Genomic DNA, 27,557 nt, shown 5'->3' on the forward strand with positions numbered 1-27,557 from the left:
CTGAGGCTCCAAAGTCCCAGGTTCAATCCCCATGTACCACCGCAAGCCAGAGCTGAGCATTGCTCTGGTTAAATAAATAAATAAATAAATCTATCAAAAATATTTAAAATTTGAGTCTCAGAGTCTACTCTTAATTTTTATATCAATAAGCTTTTTCTTTATTGTCACATTTTTTTATTAGAACCATAGTCATTTCTTACATAGGATGATGTTTTTAAAACATTTTTTAGAAAGCAATACAATGAGCATCATATTACAGTAATGTGGAATATGGCTTTTATGATTTGAAATTTCTAAACATTAATACCACTTTTCTTTTACAAAGACTTTTATTATTGTGAGTCATGATATTTAACAGACTTAACCAAAATTAGGAAAAGCGGAACAATGTATCTGAGAAAGTGACATTTTCCAAGAATGTGCATGTATAAGTGAAACACAAAATAGCAAAGACATTTTAAATCTACCACAAATTGCAAGAAGCATGGAAACACTTATTTTTAAATGGGAAAAAGCTGTACCACCTTCAACATGTGTTACTGAATCTAATCCTTTAAATATAAGAGGAAAAATGTTGATAGTATTACATTATTTGTATTCCTATTCAGCTCCTAAAGAACAAAAGCCAGTTGGTCACATTTTTTTATTAAGTAATTAAAAAGAAAAAGCAAAGAAAATGGAAACTTAACCATATTAAAATCTAAATTTGTGATTAGTCTAGTTAATAATAACATTTTTCTCCTGCAAAGTTCTGGATAAACACTGGGTAATTAAACTTTCCAGTATTCCCACAAATTGAGAAAATGATGCTTTAACATGGGGCGGTAACCAAGTGGGAAAGAGTAACACTTCCAAATAAGCATAGGAGGTAATAAATGAAGTTATAATACAAGTAAATACACTTAATATATAACAATGAAAAACAAATGCAAATAAAATTGAAAATATGGGAAAAGGCTACATGGAACATAAAAAGCCCACAGATTTATCTTTACATAAATAGTTTATATTATTCATATGATTACAAGCTTATTTATTGCATGATATATTATGATGCATAATAAACACATAGTATTTACAACAGTATTATCTACTATAACCAAGAAATCATACATGAAAATAATTCATAAATAATGTACTTTAGTTGTCACTTTGGAAAATTTTCCAAGACTTTTATCAAATAGTATGTCAGCAAACTATATCCCAAATCCAAAAGCCACAGCTATTTTTAGTGAAGGTGTCACACCCATTTTCTTTCCTTCTTTCTTTAACCAGAGCGCTACTCATCTCTGGCTTAAGGTGGTAAGGGGCATTGAACCTGAGACTTGTATAAGCATTTTGCTCTTTACCCCTCACCCCACCCTAGATTCTTTTCTACCATCATGCATCCAGCCCCTCCACTCCATCCCTTTCCCTCATCCCCCAAAGTCCTTTCCTTTGTGCCACACACCATGTAGCTACTGTTGTTGACCTAAGTTTGGGGCTTAGGGACTCAGTGCCCTATGGTGGAGGAAAACGCCAGCTGGTGTTAGAAGAATCTCTTTGTATAACCATTATGCTATCTACCTCCACCCTTGCTTTTTTTTTTTTCCCTCCAGGGTTATTGCTGGGCTCAGTGCCTGCACCATGAATCCACCGCTCCTGGAGGCCATTTTTCCCCCTTTTTGTTGCCCTAGTTGTTGCAGCCTCGTTGTGGTTATTATTGCCATTGTTGACGTTGCTTTGTTGTTGGATAGGACAGAGAGAAATGGAGAGAGGAGGGGAAGACAGAGTGAGAGGGGAGAGAAAGATAGACACCTGCAGACCTGCTTCACCGCCTGTGAAGCGACTCCCCTGCAGGTGAGGAGCCGGGGGCGCGAACCGGGATCCCTACGCCGGTCCCCGGGCTTTGCGCCACATGCGCTTAACCCACTGCGCCACCGCCCGACCCCCCATCCTTGCTTTTTTTTTAAAAAATGTTTTTTATTTATGTATGTATTAGTGGATAGAAACAGAGAGAAACTGAGAGGGAAGCAGGAGATAGAGAGGGGCAGAGTTACCTGCAACACTGCTCCACTACTCGTGAAGCTTTCCCCCGCAGGTGGGGTCCAACCAGGGCTTGAACGTAGGTCCTTGCACACTGTGTGCTTAACCAGGTGTGCCACCACCTGGCCCCTCTTCCTTATTTTCAGTGACTGAATAATCAACATAAATCAACTTTGATCTATAGTTCTTAATTTCTGCCATACCATACATGTGCTGTTCAACATTGTCTTTGACAGGGATTTTATTTTATTTTATTTTTCATCTTGATCTTAAAGTATTTGCTGTATCTGTTACTGTATGTGTGGAAGGGAATGACGGCAGATGAGCCTAAATTTCTGAAACACAGACACTTTCCTATGATATATCTTTGGAGTGGACATTCTAATAACTGACAGAATTTCCTCCCTTGCTTGTCTTCTCTTTTCGCTCCCTTCTTTTTCTTCTCTTCTTTGGCAACTATACAAAAGGTCTAATTTCTTCCCACCTTGTTCAACTTCTCACTTTATTCAGCTTTCCATCTATTCTCATTCTTTGCCTTCCAATTTCTTAATCAAATCTATGAATTTGCGAGGCATTTTCCTTCTATTTCATCCTGACAGGACATTATCTCTTCTATTATCTCACACTGTCTTGCCTGAGTTCATTTTTTTAAGGTCCTTGCCCCACCCCCAACAAGGTTATTGCTGAAGCTTGGTACCAACATGACTCCTCCACTCCCAAGAAACTCTTCTCTTAGGATGAATACCAAATGATCTCATTCATAGGAGGAACTTACAAAGCAAGGACAAGAAGGAGAAACTTGGACTGCTTTTGGTGTACTGTACCAAAGCAAATTACTCTAGGGAAGGAAAGTGGTAGAGAAAGAGAACCAGAGCATTATTCTGGCATATGCAGTGCCAAGCACTGAACTCAAAGTCTCCTGCTTGCAATTCAGCACTCTATCCAGTGTGATACCCACAGGGCAGCAGTAGTTGTACTTTGTCTTTTAGGGGGCTAATGGTTTCATTTCTCATCTCCCTGTGATACAAGTCTGCAAAACACTCTCACCTCCAATATAGGTCTGCCTCCACCATCATGCACAAGGATCCAAAAGCCCACCAACTCTTACCCACCAAGCCTCTCCCACTTCTCCCTCCTCAGTATTTTTAATTTCAGACTAACCCATCCTTTCGTTTCCAAACACTGAGCATATTTTCCAGAGGGATGCATATAATTGGCTTCTGGATCAATTGTATGGTTACAAGACACACTCTATTATTAAATCTTGTGCATCTACCCAAAATACAATGACACTTCATAAATATCTATCTGTTCAGTGAAGCTGATAGTATGCCTCATGTTTTCTATACCTTAGCTCATTTTCTGCCTACTTCCATCAGTTATTGAAATCTTTAAAGAGGAGCATTAATCTCTAGTTTATTGATTTCTTTTTAGTTAAAAAAAATTGCTTCATATATTTTGGAAAATCATGTCTTTAAATAGCTGTTTTTCAAAAGCTTGAAGATACTGAAGAGAGAGCATATGTTTGCAAGAAACCACCCCTGAATAAACGTTGAGGTGTCAGATCCACTACATGTAAGCAAGTGTTCCTTTGTATGTCAGGTAGAGGTAAGTTTAGAGACAAAAGAGAAAGAACGTAAGGCAATTCCAAACAGACTGGAAAAAGTTCTAATGGTGGTCAGGTCGCTCAGCGGTCAAGTAGCAGGACTTGCATATCTGTAGACACAGGTTCTGTGCCAAATTCAAACCCAGGTATCACATGGGAGTGCCCTGGCACCTGAGGTGGGTGGTAGGAAGTACCCCAGCCTACATATGCTAGAGCAATGCCCTGGCATGTCTGTCTTTCTTTCTTCCCAGTTGAAATCATCTGTACAGTTCACACAGTTATAAATCCTTTCACTCAAAAAGAACTATAAGCTTCTGGAGACTATCTTGTAAATTGGTATGTACTACACATAGTACTATTTGTCAAAACAATCAATGACTAATTACTCAATATTAACTATTTTATATGCTATATAACAGTAAATACATGTCAATATATTTGTAAAAAACCTATAAAGTGTGTGAACTGAATGAACAAAATCAAGGAATACCAGAATAAAACAAGATATATTTTAGAAAGAATAAATGTAAGGAGTGGGTGGTGGCACACGGTTGAGCACATGTTACAATGTGCAAGGACCCCCGACCTCCACCTACAGAGGGAAAGTCTTGCAAGTGGTGAAGCAGGGCTGCAGGTGTCTTTCTTTCCAGGTCCCTGTGCACAACACCCAGAAAAAGTATTTTTCTTTTTTTTTTTTTTTTTTAAAGTATTTTTCTTATTTGCCTACTTTCGTAAAGGCAGATGGAATGGGCGGAGGTGGGATTCAAAGAGGATCAAATGACAAAGCAAAAGACATGGAATATATCAATGATATACAATGTGAATAAACATAGTTTTGAATCAAACTATTAGAAGTGGAAAGGTAGAATTCCACTAATTAAACATATTCATAATAAAAACTGAAACATGATTAATTTGAAGAATCCTCCTTCACAGTTCAAAAAACTATAATATGAAAATATATATACATAATATCAACAATCACAGATGCAAATAAAAAGTAAAACTGTGCAAAATGTGAAACACTACAGTTATATAGGAGAAAGTTGTAACCACAGCTTAACCACAGCAAGATGTGAATACCTGGTAACAGCTCTATAGGAAATTTGAGATATATATTCTGAGGAACAAAAATTCTCTTTATTGCCAGGATCAACGAAACATACTACCTTTAAAAATTAAAACTATCAGGTTAAGCCCATGGACCGGCGTAAGGATCCCGGTTCGAGCCCCGGCTTCCCACCTGCAGGGGAGTCATTTCACAGGCGGTGAAGCAGGTCTGCAGGTGTCTATCTTTCTCTCCCCCTCTCTGTCTTCCCCTCCTCTCTCCATTTCTCTCCATCCTATCCAACAACTACAACATAATAATAACTACAACAATAAGACAACAAGGGCAACAAAAGAGAATAAATAAATTTTAAAAATCATTAAAAAAATTAAAACTATCTGCTAGGGACTGATAGTTAGGGAACTAGGGGCCCAGTACTCTTTGGTATAGGAGGATATCTGCTGGAGGAGCTTAAACCTGTCTTACAGAGATGTGGAATTTGTACCCCTGTGACAACATCATCCATGTAAGTCAACATTTCCTCAATAAAATGCTATTATTTTTTTCTCTTTGTATTTATTTATTTATTTATTTATTTATTTATTTATTATTGGATAGAGACAGAGAGAAACTGAGAGTGGAGAGGGAGACAGAGAAGGAAAGAGGGGCCAGGTGGTGGCGCACCTGGTTGAGTGCACATTACAATGCGCAAGGACCTAGGTTCGTTTCCCCAGCCCCCACCTGCAGGGGGAAAGCTTTGCAAGTGGTGAAGCAGGGCTGCAGGTATCTCTCTCTCTCTCTCTCTATCTATCTATCTATCTCCTCTCAATTTCTGGCTGTCTAATAAATAAAGATAATTTTTTTAAAGAATTTTAAAGAGAAGGAAAGACAGAGAGACATCTGCAGCCCTGCTTCACCACTCATGAAGCCTTCCCCCTGCAAGTAGGGAACAGGGGCATGAACCTGGGTCCTTGCTCACTGTAATGTGAGCACTTAACCAGGTGTGCCACCACCTGGCTCACTACTACTACCGCTACTGCTACTATTATATTATTACCACCACCAGAACACTACTTAACTCTGGCATATGGTGGTGCAGGGGATTGAACCTTGGACCTCAGAGCCTCAGGCATGCGAGTTTGTTTTGCATAACCATTGTAATATTCTCCCCCCAACCTAAAATGATTTTTTTTTACTCTAAATCTATTCTCCCCAGGTAGGTCACCTGCAGCCCAGGTTCAAGTCCTGGCTCCACAAGTGAGTGCCATGGGGCAGAGGTAGCTCTTTCCCATTCTGTCTCTCCTTCTCTCCATGTTTATCTATTTGAATGAAAAAGCAGCTTGGGAGCAGTGAAATAATGCATGTATAGCATCCCCAGCTAAATACACACACACACACACACACACACTGGCAGGGAGGTAATAAAGTGGTTGTGCAGAAAATTTTCATGCCCAAGGCTTTGAGGTTCCAGGTTCAATACCTGGCCCCACCATGAGCAGTGCTCTGGTTTCTCTTTCATGAAAATAAATAAATAAATAAATAAATAAATAAAGCTTCAAAAGTAAATTAGACAAAAATAAAGCTATAGAAGTTGGAGATGTGTGTGGTCCGGGAAGTGGAGCGGTGGACTCTCAAGCATGAGGTCCTGAGTTCAATCCCCAGCAGCACATGTACCAGAGTAATATCTGGTTCTTTCTCTCTCCTCCTATCTTTCTCATGAATAAATAAATAAAGTATTTTTTTAAAAAATGAATCCACAAAAAAAAAAAAAAGAAGTTGGAGATGTAGCTCAGTTGCAGAACACATGCTACTTTAAAAAAAAAATTCATTATGTATTTTCCCTTTTGTTGCCCTTGTGGTTTTATTATTATAGTTATTATTGCTGTTGATGATGTTGTCTTTGTTGGATAGGACAGACAGTAATGAAGAAGAGGGGAAGACAGAGAGGTGGAGAGAAAGAGAGACACCTGCAGACCTGCTTCACCGCATATGAAGCGACTCCCCTGCAGGTGGGGAGCCAGAGCTAAGCACATGCTTCTTTATATGTATGAGCCTCTGGGTTCAATCCCTGATAGCACATTAAAAAACATAATAATATAAATTAAAGCAGTTTCTGTTTAATACCCAAATAAAAGATTAAAAATAAATATCTATACAATAAAACCAGTAATTTATTCCCATTATAAAATAATGCAATTGGGGGCCAGGTAGTGGTACATCTAGTTGAACATATATGTTACTATGCACAAGGACCCAGGTTCAAGCCCCCAGTCCCCACCTATAGTGGGGAAGATTCACAATTAGTGGAACAATGCTGCAGGTATCTCTCCTCTCAGCCCCTACTTCCCCTTCCCTTTCGATGTCTTGTCTCTATCCAATAAATAAAATTAACTGAATAAAATATTTAAAAATATAATGTAATTTTTATTTGCAAAAATTGTGCAACACATGTGTACAATCGTTAAATAGTTAAAATTAGCACAAATGTTCGCATGAGTAAAAAGCACAGTAAATAAATTTTGTAATATTTGTAGAATATATAAAGTATGCAGTTAATGTATTTTATTCTTTATATCATGAAGAAACACTTTTTTTAAAAGAAAAGATGAAAATCTGGTTGGTCTTAAAGTCTTTACTTCAAGATAAAGACTTATATTCTATTTCAAAAAATGTATACAATAGAAGAACTTTATGACAGATGAATGTATTAATTTTCAGTTTCAGAGGGATTTAGAGGATTCTGTTGAAAGGTTTAGTGCCAGTGAAACTGAGAACTAAACTTGGAAACTGAAAATTTCTAGTTCCATTCCCATGATTATAAGCAATTTAGTAGTTATCAGCTTGATATTTAAAAAAAAAATAGACTTTGTTTTGAAATGAATACATAAGACCAGAAGTGAACAGAATATTTATCCTCACTTATCAGAAAATTTTTTTTTACAACTTGAGACTAAATTTGAAACTAAAAGAGAAACTAAAAAAAAAAAAGTCTAACTCAGACAAGCCTCAGTTCACTAGATCTATGTCACATTGATTTATAACAGTTATTTCTTAAAGAAAAAAAGCACACACAGATGCAAACAATTACTCTATTTTTGTAGGCAACAAGTGAGGTGGGTGGTAACTGAGAAATTTTTTTTAAATCCTGTCACAATATTCTGCTTTTTCTTAAGAAACCCTCCTCACACAACAAACGTTTGCCACATCAGAGAATTTCCAGGGCCCGAAGCACCACTTTGATTCCAGACCGCTGCAGGCATTAGCAGGAGGTAATTAGGGTAAAAAGTTCAGCTCCAGTTCCATGTCTAGAGTTCTGCCAGAAATAAATTTCCTCTCTATTCACTGGTTTCTACTGTACCCTCCCTAAGAATCATATTGAAAACACATTTATCTTTGTAGAGTTTGTTCCTCTTCTAATTAACGTATGGCATTTACAGTGTTTAATAATTTAAAACGGCCTCAATCGCAGCAGTTTTGTCTTTCACAGAGGAGGGGTGCATTATCATTTTTCCTATATTGCTGCTTCTTTTGACAGTGACTCATAGAATTATGTGCTGCAGCTGTTTCATCAAGCCCTCTGGTCAGCATAAGCTTGTGTTTTATTTCCTTGTTTGAGAAAAATACATGAACAAAACTGACAAACAGATGCATTCAGAATATATACTCTGAAATGATTCAAAGAAATGAAAAAAATTATCAGAAAGTGGAATTTAAAATACAATAGCAAATGTCACTTCATAGCACAGAATTGCATTATACTTCACTATCTCCACAGTGAGAAATACAAATTGCTACATTTTATTTCTAAACAGGTATATTTAAATGAATGGAAGAAACTAAATAATTCACACATTTAAACACTTATAAGATTTAAAAAAAAAAATCTAAATGGGCATTCCACATATGTGCTTGCTCTGAATTCCTACCTTTACTCCTTTCCACAGGCACATTCACCCACACCAGAAGACTTTAATTCATATTCCAGCTTCTCACAATCATATTTTTTAATACTGCTTGAATATATTGTCAATAAAATTACTTCAGTGCCAAGAAAAACCACTTCTTATAACAAAATTATTAACAATGGATAAAATCAGTTAATATGGAGCTGTAATGCATTTTAAAGACTTTTAAAAACTACAACCAAAAGGTTTTTGCCTCTAGGATATTATATTGGTTGTGACTAACCTACCTGACAGAGGCCAGAAACTTTAATATTAAAGCAATAATAAAATGTTTATGAACATAAAAATATGCTAAGTGCTCTATAATTTATTCAGCAAAATATAAGTTTAAAAGGAATTTTTTTTCTGAATCTTTACAGATTTTCTTCAAGTGCTGGTCCTCTGTACCCGAAGATAGGACTAACAGCTTTACAAACAGGTTGGTTTTTGGTTTTTTGTTTGTTTGTTGTTTGATTTTGTTTTTAATTCTGGGGTCTTCTGCATCATTCTGCAAAACCCAAGATTTTATAATCCTAAGAAGCAACCAACAAACTTTTCCTATTATTTTCACTTATCTTGACTTTATCAAGAATTGCCTATGTCATGGCCCAGGAAGTGAAGCAGTGAATGATGTGTTGAACTCAAAACCAAGGGCCCAAAGTTTAATCCCTGATATCCAGCATGTACCAAAATAATGCTCCATTTTCTGTCACACTGTTTAATTAAAATATTTCCTATGCCATATTCTTCCACTCTGATCTGGAGGGCAACAAGGATTTCTAATATCATTCAAGAAAGTTTTCCAACTAAACTTGTCCAATATCATATTCTGTAAAAGACAACTTCATTTACATTTCTAAAACAAAGGAATGCTATTTCTTTATTTAGAAATGTAAACAAAGAAATGAAGGTGGGCTGGGGGGGTGGTCTCAGCAATAAAGCACCTGAGAACAAATGCAAGGCGAGTAGAAGTCCATGATTAATGGGACAGTACTTTGCACTTGCACAAGCCCCTCTCTCTCACGCACACATTCACTCTCTCATTAAAAAATTGACAAACCACCTGGGATGGAATTAGAGAATACTATGAAAGGAAAGGTCTCACCCGAGTAATGAAGCTGAAGGGTTGTCATTCCACACCTGAAGTCTCTGGACACAGTCTGAGCTAAAGCATATTGAGGTGGCAATCGCTGCGTTGATTAGGTTGCGATCAGCAGATGCAGTATTATTTGATATGGATTGGGAGAGGCATGCGGGAAAGTGGGCCCTATCCTAGTATTCTCTAATTCCATCCCAGGTGGTTCACTTTCTAACAAAGTCCCAAAATCTAGACATAGACCAGGTTCTGTGAGAGAGTGCATATGTTCACACGTATCCATAAACTACTGCAAAATATATACCTGAAAGCAGAAGTACACTTGAGTTTGCACTGGGGCCAACACTTCCTCTCCACTATTCCAACCTTTCGGTCCATGATTGCTCAACAATTTGTTTGGCTTTGTATGTTAACTCTCTCTTCAGCCACCAGGTTCCAGATGCCACCAGGATGCCGGCCAGGCTTCCCTGGACTGAAGACCCCACCAATGTGTCCTGGAGCTCTGCTTCCCCAGAGACCCACCCTACTAGGGAAAGAGAGAGGCAGACTGAGAATATGGACCGACCAGTCAATGCCCATGTTCAGCCGGGAAGCAATTACAGAAGCCAGACCTTCCACCTTCTGCAACCCACATTGACCCTGGGTCCATGCTCCCAGAGAGATAGAGAATGGGAAAGCTATCAGGGGAGGGGATGGGATATGGAGATTGGGTGGTGAGAATTGTGTGGAGTTGTACCCCTCCTATCCTATGGTTTTGTTAATTTGTCCTTTCTTAAATAAAAAATAAATTTTAAAAAACCTGACAAACAAAATAACCTATTAAAAGTGTCTACGTGCCCAGATAAATAACTTAGCTGACACAGCACAGAACTTGTATGCCTGGGGCTCCCAGTTTGACTGCTGACTCCAGGTGCCCTGGAGTGATGCTATAATTTCTCTGTGTGCCACTCTCATCTGAGAATCTAATTCAAAATGAAAGTAAATTTCTTGAAAAATGTAAGTGATCAATAACTGGAATGCTAGAAAGAGAATGTAAGCAACAACTGGATGTTTAAATGCCTACAAATAAATAAAAAGCAAACTCAGTATTGCAAAGCCAAATTTTTAATCACTTGGTTAGGGAAAACTATGGTTTATAAGACCACTGTTGTTGAGTATATTTCTTTATCACCCCATAATTACTGCCTGTATATCACACCAACCACCATCCCGCACTGAGTCCCCCTACACCTTCTCAACCCCATTGTGCCTCTCCTATTTAGTCTCTGACAGTGCTGTAGTAAAACACAGCCAGTCTAAGCTTCACCCTGATTAATTTTTAAAGACAGTTTGTAGAACCCATGTATCATCAATACAGGAAATGATACAAATTTACCACATTGTTCTAACTGCATGGTACTCTCACATACTGGCATTAAATAAATGTTCATTGAATAAAGCCTTGTATTTACATAACAGAATATCAAATGTAAGTAATAATATCATTAAATGAAATAATCTATTATCACCATGTAATACCGAAACTCAAAAGAATTTTTTTTCATTTAGAAAAGATTTCCCCCTTAAAGTAACAGACATATTTGCTTCTTTATCTTCAAAATATTGGGTTGTATTTTTTCCCTCTCTCATACTTAGGTCCACAATAAATCTTCATTTGATTTTTGCATAATAAGAGATAGAGAACAAGTTTTCCATATGAATAATGAAATGGCCCAGGGCTACACATTATTTCTCTTTGTAGTATAATACCATTATTATTAAAAATATGTGAATCTGTTTGTGGACTCAATATATATGTTCCACTTGTCAAATTGTCTCTTTTAATGCCAATGAATGCATATTTACATTTGCTTCTAATAAAGTAACCCCATCAACTTTGTTCCCATAAACTGTCTTGGCCTAAGATTATAGGTGATTTAATATTTCAGAAAAACTTATTATTAGAAATGCATTAACAGTTTAAGCCCAGTATCAAAATTAAATCAGTTCACTAATTTGAAACTTTAAGTGCTTAGACTGAAAGGAATATATACTTAGAATTGAAGTCTATGCATTAAGAAGCTGAAACATCCTATTTTCCCCTCTCATATTGATTAAATGGTATTTATTTATTTATTTATTTATTTGTTTATTTATTGCCTCCAGGGTTATCATTGCGGCTTGGAGCCTGCACTATGAATCCACTGATCCTAGAGGCTATTTTTTTCCTTTTGTTGCCCTCATTGTTTATCATTGTTGTTGTTATTACTATTATTGTTGACATTGATGATGGATAGGACAGAGAGAAATCAAGAGAGGTATGGAAGACAGAGAGGTATGGAAGACAGAGCTTCACTGCTCGGAGCTCCGACCGGGATCCTTGCACTGGTCCTTGCACTTCATGCCATGTGTGCTTAACCTGCTTGCTACCACCCTACCACCAAATAGTAATTTATAAGACTGTACGTTCTGACGTAAAGATCCGAGTTCGAGCCCACAGCTCCCCACCTGCAGGGGAGTCATCTCACTGGCAGTGAAGCAGGTCTGCAGGTATCTGTCTTTCTCTCCCCCTCTCTGTCTCCCCCTTCCCTCAATTTCTCTCTGTTCTATCCAATAACAGCAATGACAACAGTAATAATAATGACAACAACACGGGCAACAAAATGGTAAAAATGGCCTCCAGGAGGAGGGGATTCATAGTGCAGGCACCCAGCTGCAACAATAACCCTTGAGGCAAAAAAAAAAAAAAGACTTTATTAACACCATTCCCACCACCAAAGGTCTGTGTTCTTACCCCACAACACAACAGTGGAACTGAAAATCTACCCCCCTTAGTTTTTTTACATTGGAACTCCCACTTCCCCAGAGCCCTATCCCACTAGGGAAAGATAAAAACAGGCTGAGGGTATGGATGGACCTGTCAACACCCATGTCTAGCAGAGAAGTAGAGAAGCAATTACAGAAGTCAGACTTTCTACCTTCTGCACCCCATAATGACCCTGGGTCCATACTCCGAGAGGGATAAATAGGAAAGCTTCCAATGGAGGGGACGGGATACAGAACTCAGGTGGTGAAAACTCTATGGAATTATACCCCTTTTATTCCACAATCTTGTCAATCATTATTCAATCACTAATAAAAAGAAAAAAGAAGGGGAAAAAAACTGTCTTGGTGGGAGTCGGGCAGCAGTGCATCGGGTTAAGCACATGTGGCACAAAGTACAAGGACCGGCGTTAAGGATCCCAGTTCGAGCCTCAGGCTCCCCACCTGCAGGGGAGTCACTTTACAAGCAATGAAGCAGGTCTGCAGGTGTCTATCTTTCTCTCCCCCCCTCTGTCTTCCCATCCTCTCTTCATTTCTCTCTGTCCTATCCAACAAAGATGACATCAGTAATAACTATAACAATACAACAAGGGCAACAAAAGGGAAAATAAATAAATAAATAAATATTTTTTAAAAACTGTCTTGGTTACTATTAAACCTCTATGTTGATAGTCATTCCACCAGATTCCATTCTGTTGAGTTAAACAGAATATAAAAGACACTGACCATAAAAGTCTAATCTAGAAGGATCACACTGACAGGACTCCAAATCAGTAACTAAAAACATGTAGCACATCAGTTTCTAATGGAAAGAATGGGTACACAGAACTCTGGTGGTATGAACAGTGTGGAATTAGACCCCGGTTATCTTATAATATCATAAATCAATATTAAACCACTAATAAAACAAAAATTTTAAATATAAATAAACATGTAGCACAAACAGCAAAGAGACATGGGGAGGTGCTATAGAGCATATCAAAACAACTAACACGTGCCCCAGATGGTGAAACAGTGGATAAATCTTTAGATGTGTAAACATGAGGTCCTGAGTTTAGTCCCTGGCATCAAAGTCACCTCCTTCCTATACTCTTTATTTAAAATTCACTCTCCTTCCCCACCTGAAGATGGGAAGCCTCATGAACACTGAAGCAAGTGCTACAGGTGTATCTCTCTCCCTTTCTAGCTTTCTGTCCACTCTCAACTTCTCTCTGTCCTATAAATTAAAATATGAAAAGAGAAAGAAAGAAAGAAAGAAAGAAAGAAAGAAAGAGAGAGAGGGAGGGAGGGAGGGAAGAGAAGGAAGGAAGGAAGGGAGGGAGGGAGGGAGGGAGGGAGGGAGGGAGGGAGGGAGGAAGGAAGGAAGGAAGGAAGGAAGGAAGGAAGGAAGGAAGGAAGGAAGGAAGGAAGATGGTTTGTGGGAGCAGTTGGATTCATTAGGCAGGCACTAATCCCAGATTCAAGAGATATCCCCACAGCTCAGTGCTAAGGTCTTGGAGACTGGTTCTCTCTCCCTCTCCCTCACTCCCTCTTTATCTTAACACACATACACAAACACAAACACACACACACACACACACACACACACACACACGCAAATGTGCACACACCCTTGTTGCCTTGGGGTCATGAATAGCACAAGAGTTACACAAGAGTTACAACAGAATTCCCAGAAACTGTAAAGCACAGTCAAAACATAGAAGGTACCCACAAACAAAACTATTAAAATAAAGTTTCTTTGATATTGACAAAATAACTTACCTAGACAGTGTACCTGCTTTGCCATCAGAAATACCCAGGTTTAAGCCTACCCTTCATCACACTGGAGGAAACTTTGGTGCTGTAGTTCTGTTTTGGTCCCTCTCTCTCTCTCTCTCTCTCTCTCTCCCTCTCTCTCTCTCCCTCTCTCTCTCTCTCTCTCCCTCCCTCCCTCCCTCTCCCCCCTCCCTCTCTCTCTCCCTCTCCCTCCCCCTATATCTGTCTCTTTCATCTGAAAAATAAATAAACACAGAATAGTGAAGCCCTAGTGACAACAAAAAACAAAGACAACTTTCTTTGAGATTGCTACCTAAGTGGTAAGTTTAAATGATACTCACACTGAGACTAGGAATGTAGTGCAGTGGTTGAGCATATGATATATATCTATATCTATATATATAGCACTGGGTTTGATCCTTGGCGAATCCCTCGCTTTTCCAAAAATAAATAAATATAAATACTTACCATACACACTACAACTTACCCAGTAGCTAGGAATGATTCATTACATTTCACTCATGTTTATAGTAATGTACTCTCAATTTTACAACATAATCTTTGATTAAAACATACTTAAATCTTAGAGTTGACAAAGGTTAGCTAATGGAAAGGGGAGATGGCATAATGGTTACACACAGGACTTTCATGCCTAAGGCTCTGAGGTCCCAGGTTTAATAGACCTCCCACCCCCACCCCATTCTCCCACCCCGCTAAAGGGAGGCTAGGAGTGCGCACGCAGGCACACAAGTCAGAGCTGACCAGTGCTTTGGTGAAAGAAGGAAGGGGGCGGGTGCAGGGAGAAAGCGTTTGTTAATCCTTTCCAAAATCCCAATAAGTTCAAGAAATCCATCAAGTGACACAACTACTGAAATTCAGGTGCCAAGGACCAAACGGAATACCCGGTATGCATGTCCAACACTCTACTATTAGAGCCATTTCTCTGTAGAGAATCACTTGATTTCCATCATCAACTTGATCTTTACAAAATCCACTGCTCTGGGAAGCCATTTTTCTTTTAAGGCTTAGTCACTGTGCACACACTTTCTTCCACTAGAAGTAAAGCGTGCCTGTGTGGAATTCCACAAAATCAGAATCTATGCAGATGCTCTTTCCTTTTTGGTTTTCCTTTAATTTGCAAATCTTGTAATCTAAGCCTGAAGTTGACTGAACCAACATTTAAACCAGTATAGCTATATCAGCCAAAAACTCAATCTGTTTTCTATTTATATGTCAAGACTGCATCCTTTTGGTGGCTGGGGAAAAAAAAAAAAAAAAAAAACTGTTGTTTTGAAAAGATTACACAGAGAAATTCCAAGACTTTTGGTAGCTTTGTGAACTTGTTCTAGATGGGAAGCTTTACATTTTAAAAAAATTAAAAAGCCTTTAAAGAAAAAATAATTTGAATTCAAAGTTCTTGTCTTTTAACTATATATACCAAAAAAGAATCATCTTAAATAAATGGAAGCAAGGAATCTCCCCACACTTCCCCACACACACAAAAAAGTTTCACTACTATTGAAGGAAACTCACTACACAGAAATGTGCTTCTACTGAAGACTGGGAGGGACTAGATGCATTACAAAGGGGCATGAGAAAACTATTGTGGGTGATGGATATGCTCATTATCTTGATTGGAGTGATGGTTTCATGGTATATACACTATGTCAAAATTTATCATACTGTACACTTCAACTATATATGCAGCTTATCATGTTTCAATTATACCTCAATAAAGATATAAATAGATAAATATAACATGAGCTTCTTTGGGGAATATAAACAAATTAACATTTTCCAATGAAAGCATATTCATCAGATATATTACTACATAAATACTGGGTTAGGATAAGTGGTCTGACAAACCTGCAACACAAGCACTGGTTAATTTGAGCACAGCCACATTTTTCCAAAAGTCAAATAGGCAAAGCTTTCAAAAATATTGCATATAATGTTGCTGTATGTGAATAAAAACAAATTCCTTACAGAATGTTTTCTGCCTACTCTTCTGACTTTCCTGACACAAACATGATGAGGTCCACTTAATGTGAATGTTACAATGTACTAAATATTTGAAAACAGTATCTTAACTTAATCCTCACAAAAACTAAAAATGTGGTTGTACAAAAGTAAAACCTGAGGGGGCCAGGCAAAAATATGAAGTGTAAAGACCCATGCAAGGATCCCTATTCAAGCCTCTGGCTCCCCTCCTGCAGAGGGGTCACTTCACAAGCAGTGAAGGAAGTCTGGAGGTTTCTATCTTTCTCTCTCCCTTTCTATTTTCCCCTTTTCTCACAATTTCTCTCTGTCCTATCCAAAAAATATAAATAAAAATAATGATCACAGGAGCACTGGATTTGTAGTGCAGGCACCAAGCACCAGCAATAAGCCTAGAGACAAAAAAAAAACCTTTTATGTATGAGGCTCCAAAGTCACAGGTTCATTCCCCAGCACCACTATAAACGAGAGCTGAGCAGTGCTCTGCCAAAAATAAATAAAATACCAAAAAAAAAAAAAAAATTATATGTGAGGCTCCGAAGTCGCAGGTTCAATCCCTAGCACCACCATAAACGAGAGCTGAGCAGTGCTCTGCCAAAAATAAATAAGTAAATAAATAAATAAGGACATTGGGACTGAGAATCATTTACAAGTTTAGTCTACAGAGCTATTAATTTATATCAAGATTATTTTGGTGACTCTTTGTTCTCACCTTCAGTCTCTATTTCTGTCCAAAAATTCAGGAGGCTTGATAAATAATAGGAGTACCAACTTTTTAGGCTAACTGAAAATAGGAAATTAAAATTGGATCCATTAAACACAACTATCACTACAGATACTTTCTGTTAGAGTAATACTACAATACTTGTCACTAAATTCTATGCCAAATACCATTAAGACTGGCGCTTTCATTATTTATATGCTGACATGGGAAGGGTTCTACTACCACTGAGCTACTTTTTCAGCCATGACATCACCTGTGTTTTGTTTTATTGTTTTATTTTATTTGTCATCACCAGGACTCCACTGGTCTAGTCTAAGAGAGAGAGAAGCGAGAGAGAAGAAGCCACAACCCAGCTGTCTTCTATGGTGCTCTCATGTGGTGCCAGAGCTAGATTAAATTTCTCTCATGGTTTTGTTATCTCATGGTCCCTCATACTTAATACTTAAAATATTTTTAGTTCCTGAGACATGCTCATTTATCTATAGAGCATTGCCTACATCTGCTTTTAAACCTTTGTTCATAAAATTTAACATCCAGAAACAGTCAGGAACAGTTTAGATTGCCAGCCTTTTTTCTCAATATGCCACACCTTAGTTCTTGGCATGTGTCTCAATTTTGGGTTGAATGCTAGATGTTTTGTATAATATTGTTTAACAACTCTGAGAATCTGTTTTGCTCTACAAAGTACAATGAATAAGTGTTTCTGTGAAGTTTTACTCTTTTCCCCATTTTATTGGATAGGACAGAGGGAAATTGTGAGAGGAGGGGGCAGTAGAGAGGGAGACAGAGAGACACCTGCAGACCTGTTTCACCACTTGTGAAGCGATCCCTCCCACCCTAAAAGGTGGAGATCCCAGGGGCTCAAACCCAGATCCTTGCACTAGTCCTTGTACTTCATGCTATGTGCACTTAGCCAGGTGCACCACCACCCAGCCCCCAATTGTACTCTTCTTTATTTTTTTAACTCACATCAATGCTCAGCTCTGGCTTATAGTGAGTCAGATGAACCTAGGATCTTTGATGCCTCAGGCATGAGAGTCTTTTTTGCGTAATCATTATGCTACCTCCCCAGTATTTCCTTACTTCTTGTTTTAAAATCTAGTTTCTGGAAGTTGACTGTAGTCTATGTAGTTTAACCACAGGGCTCTAATGATTCAAGAGAAATTTCTTACATGGGAGGCATCTGAACTTCACTAACTTAAAAGACAATAAATATCTTGAGATCATTAAGGAAACTCAAAGCTAAAATAATATCATAGATTATACTAAGATCATAGATTAATCAATTCACTAGCCCTACCCGCCTACTAGAGACTTTTAATTGCATTTTCTGTGCAGGTGATTGTACCAATAACTGAACAAAATTCTGAACTGGAATTAGACTGCAAAAGATCACTATAAGCCTGATACTGAAATCATTATAAATTTTTGAGAATATTACTTTCATTTGTCATATGGAGAAAGTAAACACCTGACTTAGAGAAATAGTAATCATGCAAATTAACAATTGATCATTGTAGTTCACAGTTCTCTTGATGTCACAAACTCAATCAACATGAAATAGAGTATTCTGCTTAGAATCTAAAGTGCTACTGTAAGTTCAGTTCCTATGTTTTTCTAAACTACAAAATAAGAAAAAAACTGATATCTAATTCGCATTATTGTGAAAAAGAACAAAAGGGAAAACCCATACAAGGTCTTTGAAGAGTGTCAAATACATCCTACAATATCAACAAGTATTATTGACGCTGTTTATTATTATTACCTAACAGTAATTTCTTTCTTTTTTTTTGTTTAATTTTTTAAATATTTATTCCCTTTTGTTGCCCCTGTTTTATTTTTGTAGTTATTGATGTCGTTGTGGTTGGATAGGACAGAAAGAAATGGAGAGAAGAGGGAAAGACAGAGAGGCGGAAAGAAAGACAGACACCTGGAGACCTGCTTCACCGCCTGTGAAGCGACTCCCCTACAGACGGGGAGCCGGGGACACAAACAGGGATCCTTATGCCGGTCCTTGCGCTTTGCACCACGTGCGCTCAACCCGCTGCACTACCTCCCAACTCCCCCTAACAGTAATTTCTAATCTGCTGTAGAGGGTCATCATAAAAACAGGTAGGTTAAAAACAAAAACAAGGGAGTCAGGCGGTAGCACAGCAGGTTAAGTGCATGTGTAGCAAAGCGCAAGGACCGGTGTAAGGATCCCGGTTCAAGCGCCCCCCTCCCCACCCTCCAGGGGGGAGTCGCTTCACAGGCAGTGAAAGCAGGTCTGCAGGTGTCTATCTTTCTCTCCCTCTGTCTTCCCCTCCTCTCTCCATTTCTCTCTGTCCTATTCAACAATGACGACATCAATAACAACAATAATAACTACAACAATAAAAACAAGAGCAACAAAAAGGAAATAAATATTTTTCAAAAAACTGATTTTAAAAATAAACAAAAGATAAAACCTTGGGGTGAGGGTAAATAGCATAATGGTTATGCAAAGAGACTCTCACACGTGAGGCTCCAAAGTCCCAGGTTCAATCCCCCTCACCACCATAAGCCAGAGCTGAGCAGTGGTCTGGTAAAAATAAAATAAAACCTAAACTTCTTATTGATAATCTTTACTTCAAGATTAAATTCTGATCTGCTGTGGGCTTTCTTTTGCCACCTATTACTCTGCATTTGAGAAAACAGTGAGTTGAGAAATAACAAGGTCTTCATCACAGAATACCCTAAATCTTTCCTTCCTTCCCTACTCTCCCCCCCACACACACACACCCCAAGAACATAGTCCTGTGGAAACAGACTATTTTGGGTAATTTATTATTATTATTTTTGTCATCACCAGAGTTTCACCAATCCAGACTGTCTTTTTGAGACAGAGAGGGAGATGGAGATAGAGAGAAATACATAGCACCAAAGCTTCCAATGCAGTGGAAGCCAGGCTTAAGACTGAGCCACACACATGGCAAAGCAGTACACTACGCAAGTAAGCTGTATTTCTAGCGCTGGCAACAAAGACTTTAAGACATCTGAGTTTCTCCTCTAGAAAAACAATATAAAAAAATATAACCTTGGGGAAGCAATTACAGAAGCCAGACCTTCCACCTTCTACAACTCACAATGACCCTGGGTCCATGCTCCCAGAGGGATAGAGAGTGGGAAAACTATCAGGGGAGGGGGTGGGATATGGAGATTGGGTGGTGGGAATTGTGTGGAGTTGTACCCCTCCTACCCCATGGTTTTGTTAATTTATCCTTTCTTAAATAAAAAAATAAAAGAAAAAATATATAATATATAACCTTTTAAAGATTAAAAATAAAGAATTTTTAAATATTCCTTACCCAGAAGATCCAGTGCTCTTACAAATACCAAGAAGAGGTCTTTTTTCTGCAAAGTTGTCACACTTTTGAGCACCTGATAAGGAAAGTAAAATAAATATGTAAAACAAAATTTTCATAAGCATTCTTATTCATCTAGCATTATTTTGCAAGCTATCAAAATACGTATAGTTGGAGACAAAGTAAAGCGTGACTGAAGTAAGTTATGCACCTGGAGGCAGAAACAGAAAGAATATAAATTTACCTCTAACAATTTTAAATTGAAACACTATACTTATTTGCTGCTTTTATTTACTTTGAGAAAGAGAGAAACATGGTACCAAAGTGTCACACGTGTAAGAGCTACAGCCACCTTAGGCTGTGCCAGCCAAGCCCCAATCACTACTTATGAAATTTTCTGTAGCAATAATGATTCTATGTTTTTATTTTTCAAGTTTCTTTATCTTTTAGTAATAATAAAATACCAACCAATAAAAACCAATTTGACCAATTTATCCAAATGGCACCAAAGTCAATCTTACATATATCCTCCCTGAGAATTCCACTTCCAACTCCACCATCTAACTGCCTAAGAATAATATACTCTTGATATCAACACTAAATTAATGCAGGTCAGGACAGGAAAACTATAAAAAAATACTTTTTTAAAAAAATATGGTAAACTAAGTAACAATATATTAGGAAAAGAAACTAAAGGTTGGGGGCCAGGCGGTAGCGCAGAGAGTTAAACACACATGGCGTAAAACACAAGGACCAATGTAAGGATCCCGTTTCTAGCCCCCGGCTCCCCACCTGCAGGGGAGTCGCTTCACAGGCGGTGAAGCAGGTCTACAGGTGTCTATCCTTCTCTTCCCCTCTCTATCTTCTCCTCTCTCCATTTCTCTCTGTCCTATCCAACAATAACAGGAGCAATATCAACAATAACAACGAATAAAGGCAACCAAAGGGGAAAAAAATTGCCTCTAGGAGCAGTGGATTCTTAGTGCAGGCACTAAGCCCCAGCAATAACCCTGGTGGCAAAAAGGAAGGAAGGAAGGAAGGAAGGAAGGAAGGAAGGAAGGAAGGAAGGGAGGGAGGGAGGGAGGGAAAGAAAAAAAGGAAGAAAGGAAGAAAGGAAGGTAGGTTGGTTTCATAACCAATTACCCAAGTGACAGTGACAATAGAAAAATAAAATAGTAAAAATAATACTAGTAATAATAAACAATACTAATCATTTCATATTAAAGATTCTGTTAAAAAAATAAAAAATAAAAGATTCTGTTAGTGTAGTTTATCACATTAATATTTCAGCAGATAAAAGTACTCAGCTAAATATCATGCCCACTTTTAATAACAAAAGTAAATTTTCTTGTAATAACTATCCATAAAATATCTATAATTGATAGCATAAATAATATCTCACAACATTCCTATCAAAATCAGTAACAACACAAGATTGCTCAACATAACTGCTTCTAGTCAATCCTATGCAGGAAGTCCTAATATAGGAAATAACAAGTGACTTCAACTATTACTGGATAAAAAACTATACCTGGAAAATTCGTAAAGACGAAGCCAGAGAGAAAGTTCACTTTCCAGAGGGTGTATGAGACCCAGGTTGGAATCCCCAGTCCACTATACAGGAGTAATATGGTACTGCAGTGTCTCTCCTACGCCCTCATACTTGTTCCCTCTCACTCCTCCTACCCTCACTTCTCCCTTTCCCCAAAGACCACCCCCTCCCCCCCCCCCACCACCACCCATATCTGGAAAAGTCAACCTGGAGTGGCGAGAACAACAAAAACAAACAAAACAAAAACTTCGTTAAAAAGGTGAACTTTATATTGTGTAATTTTAACCAAAATTTAAAATTCTGAGAGAGACAGCAAGCAATAAAATATATTTGTACCCACATGCACACACACAGGTGTTTATAGACTGGCAGATCAATAGACATAGAAGTACTTGTTATAATAAGTACAAAATAGTAACGAAAAGCTAGACACCAATTTTACGATAGCAATATACCTTTTATCAATTCAGGAGAGAAATAAGATATTTGAGAGAAGTATCCAGGGAATGTCAACAATTTTATTCTTTTTTTAATTATCATTATTTATTTATTTGATGGAGACAACCAGAAATTGACAGAGAAGGGGGAGGTAGAGAGGGAGAGAAACAGAGACACCTGCAGCCCTGCTTCACCACTTGGCTTGAGCCCGAGTCCTTGTGCAATGTAATATGTATGCTTACTCAGGAGCACCTCAACACTCTTTTATCAAGGTTTCAATTCTTTAGGATAACATAAGAAATCATAGCATTGGATTTCCAGAGGCGGAGCTACAAGCAGCAGATCGCTTTCTCTCCTCTCCTCTCCTCTCCCCTCCCCTCCCCTCCCCTCCCCTCCCCTCCCCTCCCCTCCCCTCCCCTCCTCTCCTCTCCTCTCCTCGATCAACTAGGAATACCAAAGAAGACCACCCAGACCGAAACAAGACAGGACTAGAATGACCACAGGAACCCAGTAAATCACCTGTGAGTACAAACATGCGTGGCTAGTGACAGAGAGGAGAGAGGGGCCTAAGGAGAGATTAAGTGACTGCTAACAGTTCAACAGTTTATCAGTGGAGACAACACCTCCAGTCTGCTCCACAACAAGGGGACAGCTGAAGGGAGGAAAGGACTCCCCAGAGACTCACCAAGTGCAACTCTGTGTCTCCATTGCTACTACCCTCAGAATCTGGAGCAGCAACAGGGAGGGACACCAGGGGACAGAGATCTAACCGGGAAACTCAGGAGAAGACCTATACCTCTGTGGCATAGCTGAGGGGCTGTGAAAGTCTCTTTGCATAACCACTGGATTATCTCTGCCACACCCTGCTTTATCTCTTGGTCAGGAGTCAGTGATTAAGCTAAGACACCTATTGATAGTTTAAAAGCCCTCAGGCTCCCATAGCCTACAGGGAAGAAAAGAAAAGAGGCTTTTACACCACTGAGCTCCAACTCAGGGATTGAAATAACTGTTAACTTCCACCACAGTAAACCCTTTAATTAAATTACTTAGACATAAGTCAATCCAGGCAATAGTGATCAACAATATGAAAAGTACTGATAAAGGAAACTCATAACATAATATATAAAATGGTTAAAACAAAAAGAAAAAATATTGGAGACTCGAACCAGGACAAGAGTCCAGCTAAAAGTCCTCCAGAGGGTGAAGCACAAAACAACGAGTTCAACATCCAAACATTAGCTAAGTAAATAATCACAGGAGTGAGTAAAGAATTTGAAAAAATTGTAATCAGAAATGCAGGAACAACAAATGAGAATATGGAAGAAAATTCTAATTATCTCATGGTTATTAGAGACCTGAAAGCTGAAATCGCTGAGCTAAGAATGCAACTAGCTGAACAAGCTAAAACAGTATCAGAGCAGGGCAACAAAATAGATGAACTCCAGAAAGCAGTAGAGGGCAGAGAGAATAGAATCTATGAGGCTTAAGACAGAATTAACAAGATTGAGGATGAATTAGAGACAACTGAAAAAGAAGTAAGAGATCTCAAAAAGAGATTAAGAGATGCTGAAAACAACAACAGAGTCCTATGGGATGACTTCAAAAGAAACAATATACGCATTATTGGCTTACCAGAGGAAGAAAGAGAAGGAGAGGAAGAAAGCATTCTCCAGGCCATAATAGCTGAAAATTTCTCTAGTCTAGACAACACCAAAGACATAAAGATTCAAGAAGCCCAGAGGGTCCCAAACAGAATTGACCCAGACCTAAAGACACCAAGACATGTCATACTTAGAATGGAAAGGAATAAGGATAAAGAAAGGATTCTCAAGGCTGCAAGAGAAAAACAAAGAGTCACCTACAAAGGAAAACCCATAAGATTAGCAGCAGTCTTTTCCACACAAACACTACAGGCCAGAAGAGAATGGTAAGATATCTATCGAGTGCTCAATGAGAAAGGCTTTCAGCCAAGAATACTATATCCTGCTAGACTGTCATTCAGACTAGATGGAAGCATCAAAACCTTCTCAGACAAGCAACAGTTGAAGGAAGCAACCATCACCAAGCCTGCCTTGAAAGAAGTTCTGAAAGGTCTCCTATAAACAACCAGACCACCACAAATAGGACATATATCAAAACACTCTAAAACTCTATAAGAATGGTGTTAAAATATCTTCAATCTTTGATATCAATAAATGTCAATGGCCTGAATTCACCTATTAAAAGACACAGAGTAGGAAGATGGATCAGAAAACACAACCCAACAATATGTTGTCTACAGGAAACCCACCTAACTCAACAAGACAAACACAGACTTCAAGTGAAAGGATGGAAAACTATCATACAAGCCAATGGCCCACAAAAAAGGGCAGGAACAGCTATTCTCATATCTGACATGATAGACTTTAAAATAGATAAGATTAAAAAAGATAGGAATGGACACTACTCAATGCTCAGAGGATCAATCAAGAGGACTTAACAATTATTAACATCTATGCACCCAATGAGACGCCATCTAAATACATCAAACTTCTACTGAAAGAGCTACAGCAATATATTAACAGTAACACAATCATAGTAGGGGACTTCAACACCCCACTCTCTCAACTTGACAGATCATCCAGGAAGAAAATCAGTAAAGACATAAGGGAGCTAAATGAAGAGATGGATAAACTAGAACTATTGGACATTTTCAGAGTCATTCATTCCAAGAAATTGGAATACACATTTTACTCTAATCCACATAGATCATTCTCAAGGATAGACCATATGTTAGGCCACAAAGACAGCATCAGCCTATTCAAGAGCACTGAAATCATCCCAAGCATCTTCTCAGACCACAGTGGAATTAAACTAACACGTAACAATCAACAAAAGATTAGTAACAGTGGCAAAATGTGGAAGCTCAACAGTACACTTCTTAACAACTTCTGGGTCAAAGAGGAAATCAACGAAGAAATCAAAATGTTTTGAGAGTTCAATGAAAATGAAGACACAAGCTATCAAAATATTTGGGACACAGCTAAAGCAGTCCTAAGAGGGAAGTTCATAGCTATACAAGCACACATTAGGAAACAAGAAAAGGCACAAATAAACAGCCTGATTGCACATCTTAAAGACCTAGAAGAAGAACAACAAAGGAATCCTAAAGCAACCAGAAGGACAGAAATCACTAAAGTTAGGGCAGAAATAAATAACATTGAGAATAGGAAAACCATACAAAAGATCAATGAAAGTAAATGTTGGTTCTTCGAAAGAGTAAACAAAATCGACAAGCCTTTAGCCAGACTCACAAAACAAAAAAGGGAGAAGACCCAAATAAATCAGATAGTAAATGAAAGAGGAGAAATCACAACAGACACTGCAGAAATTAAACATATCATGTGAGGCTTCTATGAACAACTATATGCCACCAAGCTAGAGAACCTGGAAGAAATGGATGATTTCCTAGATACCTACCAACTTCCAAAACTAAGTAAAGAGGAAGTGGATAACATGAACAGGCCCATCACAGCTAATGAAATTGAAACAGTTATCAAAACTCTTCCCAAAAATAAAAGTCCTGGACCAGATGGTTTTACAAATGAATTCTACAAAACTTTCAAAGAAGAACTAATACCTCTACTTTTAAAAGTCTACCAGAAGACTGAAGACACTGGAATACTCCCTGCCAGCTTCTATGAAGCCAACATCACCCTGATACCAAAAGCAGACAGGGACACAACCAAAAAAGAAAACTACAGACCAATATCTCTGATGAACATAGATGCGAAAATATTGAACAAAATTCTAGCCAACCGGATACAGCAGTATATCAAAAAGATTGTTCATCATGACCAAGTGGGGTTTATCCCAGGCATGCAAGGTTGGTTTAATATACGTAAATCAATCAATGTGATCCACCACATCAACAAAAGCAAGACCAAAAACCACATGGTCATATCAATAGATGCAGAGAAAGCCTTTGACAAAATACAACATCCCTTTATGATCAAAACACTACAAAAAATGGGAATAGATGGAAAATTCCTCAAGATAGTGGAGTCTATATATAGCAAACCTACAGCCAACATCATACTCAATGGTGAAAAACTGGAAGCATTTCCCCTCAGATCAGGTACTAGACAGGGCTGCCCACTATCACCATGACTACTCAACATAGTGTTGGAAGTTCTTGCCATAGCAATCAGGCAGGAGCAAGGAATTAAAGGCATACAGACTGGAAGAGAAGAAGTCAAACTCTCCTTATTTGCAGATGACATGATAGTATACATGGAAAAACCTAAGGAATCCAGCAAGAAGCTTTTGGAAATCATCAGGCAATACAGTAAGGTGTCAGGCTATAAAATTAACATTCAAAAGTCAGTGGCATTCCTCTATGCAAACACTAAGTTAGAAGAAATTGAAATCCAGAAATCAGTTCCTTTTTCTATAGCAACAAAAACAATAAAATATCTAGGAGTAAACCTAACCAAAGAAGTGAAAGACTTGTATACTGAAAATTATGAGTCACTACTCAAAGAAATTGAAAAAGACACAAAGAAGTGGAAAGATATTCCATGTTCATGGGTTGGAAGAATTAACATCATCAAAATGAATATATTACCCAGAGCCATCTACAAATTTAATGCTATCCCCATCAAGATCCCAAGCACATTTTTTAGGAGAATAGAAAAAAATGCTACAAATGTTTATCTGGAACCAGAAAAGACCTAGAATTGCCAAAACAATCTTGAGAAAAAAGAACAGAACTGGAGGCATCACACTCCCAGATCTCAAACTATATTATAGGGCCATTGTCATCAAAACTGCTTGGTACTGGAACATGAACAGACACACTGACCAGTGGAATAGAATTGAGAGCCCAGAAATGAGGCCCCACACCTATGGACATCTAATCTTTGACAAAGGGGCCCAAACTATTACATGGGGAAAGCAGAGTCTCTTCAACAAATGGTGTTGGAAACAATGGGTTGAAACATGCAGAAGAATGAAACTGAATCATTGTATTTCACCAAATACAAAAGTAAATTCCAAGTGGATCAAGGACTTGGAGGTTAGACCAGAAACTATCAGATACTTAGAGGAAAATATTGGCAGAACTTTTTTCCACATAAATTTTAAAGACATTTTCAATGAAACGAATCCAATTACAAGGAAGACTAAGGCAAGTATAAACCTATGGGACTACATCAAATTAAAAAGCTTCTGCACAGCAAAAGAAACCACTACCCAAACCAAGAGAC

General features: G+C 38.2%; 1 protein-coding gene across 12 annotated transcripts in view; it reads right to left on the bottom strand.

Moving 5' to 3' along the window:
* The window catches only part of BCAS3 (BCAS3 microtubule associated cell migration factor), a 654,611-nt gene that overhangs the window by 539,434 nt on the left and 87,620 nt on the right, over positions 1-27,557 (bottom strand). For all 12 annotated transcript variants that reach the window (XM_060203882.1, XM_060203884.1, XM_060203878.1 and 9 more), the window contains exon 7: positions 20,325-20,397. In XM_060203882.1, the coding sequence (XP_060059865.1) occupies positions 20,325-20,397 (73 nt within the window). The remainder of the gene's footprint in view (positions 1-20,324; positions 20,398-27,557) is intronic.

Source organism: Erinaceus europaeus, chromosome 12 (genome assembly GCF_950295315.1).
Source record: "Erinaceus europaeus chromosome 12, mEriEur2.1, whole genome shotgun sequence".
NCBI lineage: Eukaryota > Metazoa > Chordata > Mammalia > Eulipotyphla > Erinaceidae > Erinaceus > Erinaceus europaeus.